The sequence below is a fragment of the Pteropus medius genome, unplaced genomic scaffold (assembly GCF_902729225.1).
Source record: "Pteropus medius unplaced genomic scaffold, Ma_sr-lr_union100, whole genome shotgun sequence".
NCBI classification, from domain to species: domain Eukaryota; kingdom Metazoa; phylum Chordata; class Mammalia; order Chiroptera; family Pteropodidae; genus Pteropus; species Pteropus medius.
Genome location: NW_024340692.1, coordinates 15,603,110 through 15,615,613, shown reverse-complemented (window position 1 = coordinate 15,615,613; position 12,504 = coordinate 15,603,110). Strand labels below are relative to the sequence as shown.

At 38.0% G+C, this 12,504-nt stretch overlaps 1 protein-coding gene across 1 annotated transcript in view; it reads left to right on the top strand.

Annotated features, from left to right (window-relative positions):
- The window catches only part of DOCK8 (dedicator of cytokinesis 8), a 201,280-nt gene that overhangs the window by 77,785 nt on the left and 110,991 nt on the right, over positions 1 to 12,504 (top strand). The window contains exons 8-14 of the mRNA XM_039888606.1: positions 497 to 563; positions 2,554 to 2,703; positions 6,137 to 6,217; positions 7,291 to 7,450; positions 9,196 to 9,332; positions 10,910 to 11,003; positions 11,730 to 11,892. Coding sequence (XP_039744540.1) covers positions 497 to 563; positions 2,554 to 2,703; positions 6,137 to 6,217; positions 7,291 to 7,450; positions 9,196 to 9,332; positions 10,910 to 11,003; positions 11,730 to 11,892 — 852 coding nt within the window. The remainder of the gene's footprint in view (positions 1 to 496; positions 564 to 2,553; positions 2,704 to 6,136; positions 6,218 to 7,290; positions 7,451 to 9,195; positions 9,333 to 10,909; positions 11,004 to 11,729; positions 11,893 to 12,504) is intronic.

Below are 12,504 nucleotides of genomic sequence, written 5' to 3'. Positions count from 1 at the left end.
TAGGAAGGGCCCCCCAACCTGCCTTGGATGGCTGTGCTATAAATCTAAGGAACAGCAACCGAACTTTTCTTTTTTTACTATCTGAAAAGTGCCATCTCTTAGAATTGCATAATAGGGATTCTTAGCCTAGCAATAAAATGTAAACTGTAAATAAGGCCTTTACCTAAGACAGAGACTTGACTCTCTGAAAACACAGCAGCTACAGTGGCAGGAAGCGCCATGCTGGATCAGACCAAGGGTCCATTCTGCCCATCTTCTCTTGTCGTGCCACCAACAAGCACTTTTTGGGAGAATGTGCTACCCGCCATGAACTCAAATGATTAAGAATGTTCCACATTTCTCCATTAATATCCCAGTGTGATTCTCATATGCATGGAGGTCAAACTATTTCTGAAAACTACTGATATTTTAACCAGTTTATATATTCAGGCACTTTCAGAAAATTCAAAATTATCTTAGTTAAAATCATACAGATTTTTCTCTCTTTCTCTGACAGGTTTGAGATTGAAATTGAGCCTCTGTTTGCCAGCATTGCCCTCTATGATGTTAAAGAAAGAAAAAAGGTAAGAAAACAAAAAATAACCCATTTCTGAGGGCGCACATATTATTGATGAGACTTTGGGTTCATATTTTTAAATTTCACTTCTATTCAGCAAAACCACATCAGATTTGAAAACAAATGGCCTTTGATACACCCTGTTCTACCACCTTTGCAGTTTTTGAAGGAATGATCTGGGAATGTTAGTGATTTATGTTCTCCGAAGACTCTTTAATGGAAAGCATGCTGGAAGTTGGCCAGAGGATGGCTAGATGGTTAGGAAGAGAGAAATGATATAGTAGCGTGTGGGCTACACACAAAACAAAGCAATTTGAATGTTTTTGACAAACTCAGATATGCATGTACTGTTTCCTCATTTGGGGTTTTTTGCATTGTGAAATAGGCTCATTATGAATGAAAGGCAACATATGCAGTAAAAGTCTAAATTTGCCACAGAGTGAAGACCTCACCAACTGTAATGAGCTTTTAATTGATAAAAATTCAAGGACTTAAGACTTCTCCATGAATGTGTGATTACTTGGTCATTTTGTAACTCCTAGAGGAAGACAAAAATAGCAAAATCAGAGTAAGATGTTTCTGCTCCTCTTTATCCAAAACTGTCTGTATTTAAGGAAATAAGTATCTCCTGAATAAATATTAAAAATCACTGAGACTTGTATTAGTGTAGGTTAACTGCTAAAATAAAGAGACTCCCAAATTCCATAGTTTAAGGCAGTGGTTCTTAAACTTGACTGTGCTTCAGAAATACCTGGAGGGCTTGTTAAAACACAGGAGAGACCCATCCTCAGAGTTTCTGATTCAGTAGGTCTGGATAGGGCCTAAGAATGTGTATTTCTAACAGGTTCCCAAGTGATGCTGGAGCCGTTGGCCAGGGAACCACATTTTGAGAAACATTGGCTTAGAGAAGTTTCTGGCTTTGTTTGTTAACAATCTAGGGTAGGATGTGCTGAGTCAGCAGTGGTCTGCTCCACTCAGTCATTTGGGATCCCAGGCTGGCAGTGGCTCCTCCATTCTCCCAAAGTCATTTTTGTCACTGCCATTGCAGCCCCCGAAAAAGGGAGAAAATGGGCGAGGAGGCCTGAATGTTTGACGTATCACTTAATGCTTATGATTCATTGGAAAGAATTTAGTCCCATGCTCACTCCTAACTGCAAGGGAGGATAGTAAATGCAGTCTTTAGCTGGGCAGCCAATTCTCAGCTATAACTCTATTAGTGATGAAGCAGAGACCCAACTATGCAGTGGCTCATAAGTGGCTCACCACTGAGCCAGGGAGCCCATCATGTCATGCTCTTGCTCAAAATCTCTAGTGGATCCTCACTATGTGCAACATTAAAATCAAACTCTTTAGCTTCCATGCTTGGCTTTCTTCAGTATGGCTCTCATCTGCTCTCTTTCCCTCTCTAACCTAGGCAGAGTCAAGCTGGACTAGTCTCTGTCAACTAAACTCACTGCATGTTTTCCAACCTCTGAGACATTTCTGTATTGCGTTCTCTCCCTAGTTCATTGTCACCCTCCAGCTCTGCCCAGCAGAATCTTCTTCCAAGGCCTATCTGTCTCATGTTTCCTCCAAGAAAAGCATTCCTGATCACCTCCACTGGATGTGATCACTCACCCTGTGTAACTTCCACAGTGCTTTTTTGTACTAGTGTGGTCACTTATATTTCACTCTTCCTGTAGTTTGTGATGCATTTGCCTTTTTTTTTCATTTTTGATTGTATGCTAATTGAGGGCAGAGTACCTAGCACATCACTGATACTCAGGAAATACTGGTGAGTTAATAAAAATTTAAATATTCCAAAGAACATATCGTAAATTGCTCTAGGGATTGTGACAAAATATGTATCAGGTTTTCCTTTGGTCACTAATCATAAACCATGGCTACAATTATAGTTATTCCTTTGGAGAAATTTCTCTGGTTTTTCACTTTGTTAACATGTTTGGACTGTGAGAGCAACAAGTCTAACTTATTTTCATTTTGCTACTCATTTACAGATCTCAGAGAATTTTCACTGTGACCTGAACTCTGACCAATTTAAAGGATTTCTGCGTGCTCACACGCCCTCTGTTGCCACATCAAGTCAGGCAAAATCTGCAGTATTCTCGGTCACCTATCCATCCTCAGACATCTACCTAGTGGTCAAGGTAGTTAAATACAATCTGATTTGCACATTCTGATGTTCTCGTTTTTGCGTTATTCCCAGTGCATGTATCGAGTGAAAGGTGTCAGACTTACCTCTATGTCTTTTGTGAGATTCACTTTGTTTCCTTCTTGACTTATCCCTTTCCCTTTACCAGCAAATTCTGCATTGAATATTAGAACAGCTATGGGTTTTGGAGTCATACAGTCTCCATAGTTTTGAATGCTGGCTTTGCAACTTGGTTGCTATATGACTTTGGGCAATTACCTACCTTTTCTGAGACTTAGTTTCTTCATCTGTAAAGTGGGGACAATAAACCACCCATAATGGGTGGTTGTGATTACAAAATAAAGCCTGGTACATTGTAGGCACCCTTCCTCCCAACCAACAAAAGCAGCCTCAGTTATCCAGCTCTGGGAGGGAGGCTGCTAAGATGAAAATCTCAGATAGTTTTCTAGTGATGCTCACATTTTTCCAGTGACCCATTGTTAAATGTCCACAAGCCCAGGCTCCGGCAACTTAAGGTGTGGGCTATATTTTCCAAGTTTCATTTGCCCTTTTTATCACCATCTTACAGATTGAGTAGGTCTAGTTAGAGTCAAAATCTGTGGGGACAATTATAAGTAGAAAGTCCTTTCATTCTAGACTGTACTCTTTGCTGATATAAGAAATCCAGAGACTTTTTCTACACACTGAAATGACTCATTAGAACTTAACAAGAAGCATTGAATATTTTACTTACTTTAAGTAAAATAATTAGTTTCATTGATTCTTTACCCCAAAATTGTAAAAAAAAAAAATCTATGTGATTTCATGTAAACCCAGAATTCTAGGTTTGACATCCATAAGGATTTTAAAGAATTTAGGTGTCTTAGAAGTCACTTAACAAATGTCAGGTGTCTTTCCATTCTAGCTTCCTTTCCCCCGTTTTACAAGACTCTGTAAGGTTACTACAGCTTGAAGGGAATTTATTTAATCTTATGGAAACTATAGTTAAAATTCTGTTGCTAAAAAAACATATCTATTGTCAAACTTCAATATGTGTCCTATTTGTTGCAATATTACTTAAACATATAAGAAAATTAGCTTACAGCCCACTCTAAAAGCCCTGTAGTTAAATTCAAAATTCTCTTGCAGCCTAAGAAACCAAAGAAACCAACACTACTAGTTCTACAAAGCCACATTTTACTTCAAACTCTACTTATCTGTGGATGACTTTATTTTGATTAATTCATAGTAACCTGCTAAATATCAGCAGTTATCACTGGGCTACTATTACTACTAAATACATTCCAAATATTTCAAATGAATAAATGCATTCGGTGGCAATAACTAACATTCTCTCAATTGTCTTGATATAGTTAAGAAATTTAAATCTACTCATACAGTCCCTGGTTTGCTTCTGATTCATTTTTCTTTTCCATGATGCTATCATTGTAGCTTCTGTCGCTCTAAACTTATAGTAAATGTTATTATAATATCTAGCACATATATCCAGGTAGTTGCCATTCAGTAAAGAGAAAGGCATTCTTTCTTATTTTTATTCTCAGACTAAACACCAGTATCTAAACAGTAATTTAGTTAAAGTTAACTAGTTTAGTACTAATATAATATTGTTTTCAAGGGTTTTTTCAGGCTTAAAAGTTTTGTTTCTCAATTGAAGGCGAGAGAGTAAGGATGAGAGTGAATCTGATGTAAAACTTTAGAAATATACATGCCAGGCATTGAACCAGCCTCTACTGAATAGCCTTTTTTCCTTAAAATTTCCCAGGTAATTTTGAGATGCTTATTTCCCCTACCTGCCTTGGTTATGAGGACTCATTTATTTCTCCTACACATAAATTGTGAAGGACTTCACAGTGGGCTATCATAGCAGCTTGCAGCTCCTTCTCATGAAGTAACTGGAGTTACCCTTGTCCAACTCAGTGAAGGAATAGTATTTGCTGGTCTGGTCGAATCTGGATTCTCCCCCTTCCAGATTCTGAAGATTCTTCTTCTGTAGGTTCCACACAATACACTACAAGTGCATGAAGCCATGGAATTCCCCTTCTTTGCTTTAGAGTCCTGATTAAAAGGTTCTTTATCTCTGTCCAAAGTTTATTTTTGGACAGAGACTTATTTTTATCCATTGACTTCATGGAAAAATTAGCTTCCTTCCAATTTGCTCTACAAGCTCCTGACTATGCGTTTCAGGAGAATAGGGACCAGGTTTATTGCATTCACCACCTATCTCCCCGCCAGCCACCACATAGAAGGTACCCAAAAAATATTTTTTGAATGAACGAATAAGTGAATGACTGCTGACTAACAGAAATGCCAGTCTCTCGCTCAAGTGTTATGTGTCTGTGGCATCTCTCAGGAGGATCGGCCTAGTCTTCATGCTCTGGCAATGGAAAGGGTTGTAAGCTTCCTTTGAGAGAAGAGAGACTTCCTTCTTGTAGTCTCCCTCAGCTAGGTGCATACTGAGCAGCCTCATGCCACTTCCTTTGAAACTTCGGTAAGCACCTCCATCACTAGGCTATTTCTGGTTTAAATGTTTTGTCCCTACCTGATAGTGCCAATTAAGAATGTGAGCCTGCTGGAATATACTGACTCAAATTTCTTTTTCAAGGATCATCTCGGCTAATGACACAGGCTAATGGGACTACATCTACTTTTTTTTTTCCTCAACATCTTATGTTAAATTAAATTTTCTTGGAGCAGAGGGTTAGGAAATTTCAAATGTCTCCTTTTCTTTCTCTTAAACATGGTACCCAAATTTATGACCAGCAGATCCTTTACCTGAAGCGAAATCAGAGAGGATAGTTCACAGCGGTAGCATTCATTTATATTACCAGCCAGTTAGCAAAGTGAAAAGCTGCACCATCTCACTGCTTTTGGTTACTTTCCAAGTCTGTTAAATCCTAATAAGAAATATAGAGATACAATTACAAATAATTTATTCTGTTCATTTACTCATTTTGTGGAAGGTTTGAGTCCCCAACCTGACTTTTATAGAAGTCATATCTCTTTTTAACATTGTAAGCAATAATAAAGAAAATGAGCTTTTAACTTCCTCCATATGTCTCATGGGTTTTGTTTTACAAAATAATTTTTATTGCATTTTTTTATTGTAGGCATAATACAAGTTTATTGTTTAAAAATAGAAAATACACATAAGCAATAGGAAGAAAATAAACATAGCACATAAACCCACCATACTAAGACAGCTACTATTAACATTCACTGTGTATCTACTATCATCCTTTCAATATGCCTTTCTGATTTTTTATAAAACTGCATAGTACTCTTCTAAGTAATTTTTAAAATTAAAAAACATATATTATGGACATCTTCTCGTGTCATCAAATATTGTCACAGAACATCCTTTTGATGGTTGCATAGATTTCGTTATATGTATGTAATTTACATTGTTTTAATACTATTTTTCTTGGTAGATTGAAAAAGTCCTTCAGCAGGGAGAGATTGGAGACTGCGCAGAACCCTACATGGTTATCAAGGAAAGTGATGGTGGAAAGGTATGACACTTTGAGTATTGCTAAATGGAGACGTCTTAGAAAATGCAGATATTTTTCAGAGCTGTTCCACAATATAGTTAATGTGGTGTAGTCCATAATATGTCCCCATATGAGACACGATTGAATTGTATTTAAACCAAAGAAGAAAGAGAAACTGGTCTTCGATGGTAACTTTTAAAGAAATAAATTGTTAAACTCAACAAATGATGATATACACACCAATGTCTAATTATAAAACTTGACTAGGGCAAAGCCACATCCTGTTCCTTTGGTTCTGACCCAGCTGGTTGGAAGGGCCACAGAGACTCCATGACACTAAACAGCGCCAAAGCTCTTCTAGTGTTTCTCAACAGCATGGGCCACCATTTTTTCTGGTAGGATACTTGGAAATTGGCTGAGACTGCTGTACATAATAAATTCATTAGCACAAAATAGGTCCTGAGCCTATGAAAAGCATATCTTTTCTCAGCACCCGATATGATTGTTAAAGCACGGCCTTTCTGAAATGAGACTTGCCTAATGAGCATCATACTGCAGACTTATAAATTTTAAATAAGACTTACTGAACTCGAGACATTTTTAAAAATCCACCTTTTATTCTGAACTTAGAACACCTTGGAAGTGTTGTCCACCTAACAAGGAAATTGTTAGGAACATTTGTAGATCTTCCTGGAGTTTTCCCAGGCAACTTTTGAAAAACAGGCTCTCTTGAGAGCTTGGTGGATGATACACAAAACTTTTTATTCCAAGATTCTCTCATGTGAATTCAAGTCATGTAACTAGCTCCTAAAAGAGGCCCTTGTTGATTAGCTGGCATAATAAGCCTTGTGCTTTTTTTTTTTAGCTGAAGATGTATTTAATAGTTGAATGTAGCCTTTCTTTAAACTCCTCTTTTTCTAGTCTGTATTTCCTTATCAGTTATACAACCCAGGTTGTGTCATTTTTCTGCCTATTCATTCTTTTTAATCAGCAGCGTAGGGAGTTTGGAGATGCCTGTCATATCCATGGCAAGACAGCTGACTTGGTCTGGTGCCATATTGTTTTTCTGCTTGTCTCTTCCCATTTTCCTCCAGGGTAAAGAAAAGATTGAAAAATTAAAACTTCAAGCTGAATCCTTCTGCCAACGTTTGGGAAAATACCGGATGCCCTTTGCCTGGGCTCCCATAAGCTTATCAAGCTTCTTCAGTGTCTCCACCCTGGACAGGGAGGTAACCGACGTGGAGTCCATGGTTGGTAAGACTTTCAGCTGCAGTGGGAAGGGATGGGGTCCCCAATGTACCAATTCCAAGGTCAACAGTTTATTAGTGGAGATTTGGGGGTATAATAAAATGTGGGAAATGGAAAGGAAGAAGGAAATGAATAGGATGAAACACTGTTATGGCTGGATTATAAATGCATGATTGGACAGTGATCACCCTAAATTATCATGTTTGTGGAATTTAAATATACTCTTGTAGTAAGATTTTTGGTTGGAATTTTCTGGTCAGTTTGACAGTTTAAAAAGTTAATTTTTAGTAGCCACTTCCTCTTAAAAGTAAAATCCTTGAGAATAACAAGAAAATATAATAACCATCTACAGCGTGTTAAACAAAGGCACCATAGTTGGCTCCTAAACATAAGAAGAGCCACTGTCATGGGCGTTTCGAAAAGCAAAACTCAGGTTTCTCAGCAAAATTTCTAGTTCCTTAGAGTTTGTTTTGCCAAGTGCAATGAAAATGCATGCCAAAAGAATATTTACTGTTCCAATTTGTTGAGCATATTTCTCTTTTTCATCACCTCACCCTTGATCTAAATATAATTTTTTTTAACCAGGTTGGGTATGAAACTGTTCAAGAGGGTTATAGAGTTTTCAAGTCAACTCTCCCCCACCGGTGTCAGTTTCTATTTTCCTAAATGTCTTGTATTCGGCAAATATTTAAGTCTACAGTCACATTGCTCATGCATTCCTTAGCTTTGCCACTTCTGAAATTTTGCTTTTAGCAAAGGAGTGGAGGAGGGTATTTTGTTATTGCTGCTGCTATTCTGGAGTTATTGGTGCATAATTACCAGTCAGAACTCCAGGGTTATTTCTGTTTATTAATAACAAACCTCACTTTAGTGCATTTTGACCTCATACCACAATTTTTTTTAATGCCAACCTCTATGTAGACCCAGGTAGGCATTTTGAAAGAGTTATGCAAAGAGTTTAACCATAAATTTGATGATACCATAAATTCAGGCATAGGGCTTGCTGGGGAGCCAGAAGATGCAGTGTATTATACTGAGGAAGTGTGCCAAGAATTAAGGATAAGAGAATGTTAAACACACAACAGAGTTGGCAATATTAGAGTTCTAAGCAATTTGACTATTCACAACAGAACCCCTGAGTTTTACAGTATAAAAGCAACAGGAGTCTCACCTAAATCTCAAAAAAGGGATAAGAAACAATTAAGCAGAGTGTTGGGGTCCCAGCCCAGGTCTGGGTGTGACTCAGGCAGATCACTAGGCAGGTCAGCCAGGTCTGCTGCCTGATTCACACATCGAGGACAGAAGAAAGCTGAGATTCAGAATATATTCAGGCTGACTTTTGTGTGTTTGGGTCACAATCCCAAATGCCTTCAAGGGCATTTGAGTACATGCCTCTCCCAATGGAATGCAAATGTAAAAATAAAAGTAAACACTGTCAACTAAATAAAGCTTATCTACAGACCCTGTTCTGGCTGCAGTTCTGGACTCCTGCCGGTGGCGTCTGGCCTCCCCTCCATGTGGGAGGGGACTGTGGCTGCGCCTGGCATCTCCTTTGGTCAGAGGAGGATTAGGGGCTTCAATTGGAGGTTTAGAAAAGTAGGGGCCAGTGGAGGGAATTTTCATTCTAAACAAGAATGGCCACGTTCAGTGTTCTATTTAGTGACTTTAAACATATCTTATATCTGGTAATGTTAATAACATTCATTCAAACAGAAAGGCATACTTTGGAATGACAATTGTTTTCCTTAAAGGGAGAAGCTCTGTGGGTGAGCGGAGAACTTTGTCCCAATCTCGAAGGTTTTCTGAAAGATCCCTCTCCTTGGAGGAAAATGGGGTTGGCTCCAACTTCAAGACCACCACTATGACCATTAACAACTTTTTCAAGCAGGTATCTCTCCATGTGACAGTGTGTGTGGATTTGTCGCCATAATGTCATGGGTGTTGGAGCCCAAAGGGGGAGTATAGACAGTGATTAAAAAAACAGGTTAATCTCACCAAGCCTCGATTTAATTATCTACAAAACAGGGATGATGGTGCTTGCATCATGTGGCTTTTGAGAGGATTAGAGGACATGAGGCATGTAAAGCTCTTCTCGGAGTGCCGGGGATATAGCAAGTGCTCACTGAGTGTTAGCTCTTTTAATTGAGAGAAGGATTCGCTCCCATTAATACAAACTATCCTATGTGAACTCTCATGGTCAATTTTTTATTAGGCTATGAAAAATCTGACTGAAACATTGTTTCTTCTTAGTCTCAGGGTTTCCTGACCTGACTTTTGTCCTTGTCACCACTATTGCATGTACAGGCTTTGCAGGGCTGCCTACTTGCTAAGAGAGGGTGGCCACTGCAGATGGTACTCTTCATTAGCTCAATAAATATTGAGACTTTCAAAAACAAAGAATTTCCTAGAGTAATCAAGTTCATAGAGACGGAAGAAAGAATAACATAAAGTAGAATGATGGTTGCCAGGGCTTGGGAGAAGAGGAAATGGGGAGTTGCTATTTAAAGGGTACAGAGTTTCAGTTTTGCAAGGTGACAGAGTTCTGGAGATAGGTTGCACAACAATGTAAATTTACTTAACACTATAGAACTGAACACTCAAGAATGATTAAGATGGTAAATTTTATATTATGTGTATTTTACTACAAAAAAAAAAACCAACACTTCATTTAAATTTGGTTTGACTCTGTTTTAGAAAATTTTCCATAGCTCTGTATTCATAGGGCATTTCAAAAGGTTATGTTAATAAACTGAAATGTAGAAGGGATGCTGAGGGGTCTGTGCCCCATGCCACATAATAGAAATAGCATGGGACCTCAAGGGTTTTTTTTCAATATACACCCCTTCCAATAGTATTACCTGAGGGTCAAAGTATTGACTTAATGACATCTGAGTTTTCTCGTCTGAATTTGAAAATAAGATACACCCACCTACCTACCTGTTGCAAAGATTAGAGTTCTGCCCATGGGTCCCTTGGCAAAGTGCCTATCCCATGTAGGCACATAAAGGATAGTATGCTTACCTTCTTAGTCAAGACGAATGTGAAGAAAATGAGGATAGGAAAAAGATGGAAAGATGCCTTCTTCATCTTTAAATCTCTGAAGAAGGAAGTAAACTTATTCTGTATTATTCCAGGAAGTAAACAAGCATCAATGGGCTTAAGTTATAGAAGGAAGAAGAAGCTTTTGGCATAAATTTCTAATGATCAAACAGGCTTCCTTAGAAGGCAGTAGAAGCACCGTTCCCAGAAAGATAATGAGAAGCTGAGTAACAAGTCTGAGAGTGGTAGAGAAGGAATGTTTGACAAGAGGTTGAACTGAATTACTTCAGCATTGCTTATAATCCTAATTTCTATGAAAGGCATGTTACAATAAAATGTAAAGACGTAAATCTTTCCAGAAATCACTGGTCCCTACCCCAGGAATCAATAGTGCATCCTCACTAACCCTGACTTCTCTCTTGACAGGAGGGAGATCGCCTTAGTGATGAAGACTTATTCAAGTTTTTAGCTGACTACAAAAGATCTTCATCCTTACAGAGAAGAGTCAAGTCAATTCCAGGTACAGATGGCTTATCTTTATCCTCTTAAGCTGTGCCAAGGCCATTTCTGATTAGAGACATTATCTGGCTAGTGCTAAAATTTATAAAATCACGTTTACCAAGTGAAATATGGGATTTTGCATTTGGAGTTAAGTCCAAATTGGTCCACCCGTTTGGAAAATCTATTAATATTTTCTATTCTATTAAAGAATTATTTCTGTAAATAAATATCCTGCTTTAGTTCGGTTTCTCAGGTAATTAGATATTTTTGAACAGAAGAGCCTCTTATATCATTTAAAATATTATACAGAACTCTCAGTATAAAATGAAAAGTGAAAGTGACATGCTTTGGTAGAAGGTGAGGGCACTTTCCTTATCCTCAGCTTAACAGCCACTGAGGCACTTCTCCAGCACCCTGGGGTACCGGGGAACTCAGTTCAAAAATCATCAATAGTTAACTGGATACTATTACAGTGTGGTAGTTCTGGAAGAGACTTTAAAGATCCTCTAATCTATTTCTATTCATTGTACAATTTATTGCTTTTAAATTTCTAGAAACTAAATCCTAAAAGTTGTCATGACATACTTTTTCTCCAACTGTAGAAAACTAGCTGGAAATTTCAAAAGTTTTACATTCCCACAACTTATCCTTATTTTCATAAAAGAAATATGCTACAACAATCTTTCTTTATTCCCTTGTAACTTGACAATGTCTTTAATAAAACAGTCCTATTTTCTCCCTCTAGGCTTGCTCAGACTGGAGATTTCTCTAGCTCCGGAGATAATCAATTGTTGTCTGACTCCTGAACTACTGCCCGTGAGACCCTTTCCTGAAAACCGGACACGTCCACAAAAAGAGATTTTGGAATTTCCAATCCGGGAAGTATATGTCCCTCATACTGTGTACAGGTAAGAAAAAAAGGCTCTTGGAAAACTGCTGGACCCACATTTAGAGGTTTGTTTGGATAATGCTTTCATCATCCTTTGACATACCATCCTACTTCCTAAGTTTTAGGGAAAATGAAATATGAAGTTTATGTAACTATAATTGCTAGATCACTTTCTAAAAATGGTTTACTTTTTTTAACTTAAGAAAGTGTTACTTCAGTCATAATTGGAATTTAGGATTGTAATGGACATATTTCTTCTAGAAATGAAAAAATCTCCCTAGTTATTGCGTTAGTTTTCCTATGTGCAGAAGGATGTATTAGGGAAAGAGCAATGTCACTAAAAATGTTCTTGGTGTCCACAAGACAGAGCTTTGGCTCCAGACCAGCTCTGTCCAATAAAATTTACAGCAATGATAGAAATGTTCTGTATATGTACCACCTAATATAATAGCTACTAGCCGCATGTGGCTATTCAGCATTTGAAATGTGGCTAAGGTAATGGAGGAACTGAAATTTTGATTTTATTTAACTTTCATTAATTTGAATTTAAATTCATGTAGATGCGAGTGGCTGGTGGCTACCATATTGGACAGCATGGAGCTAGACAGTAAAGGCCTAAAGATTAGGCTGC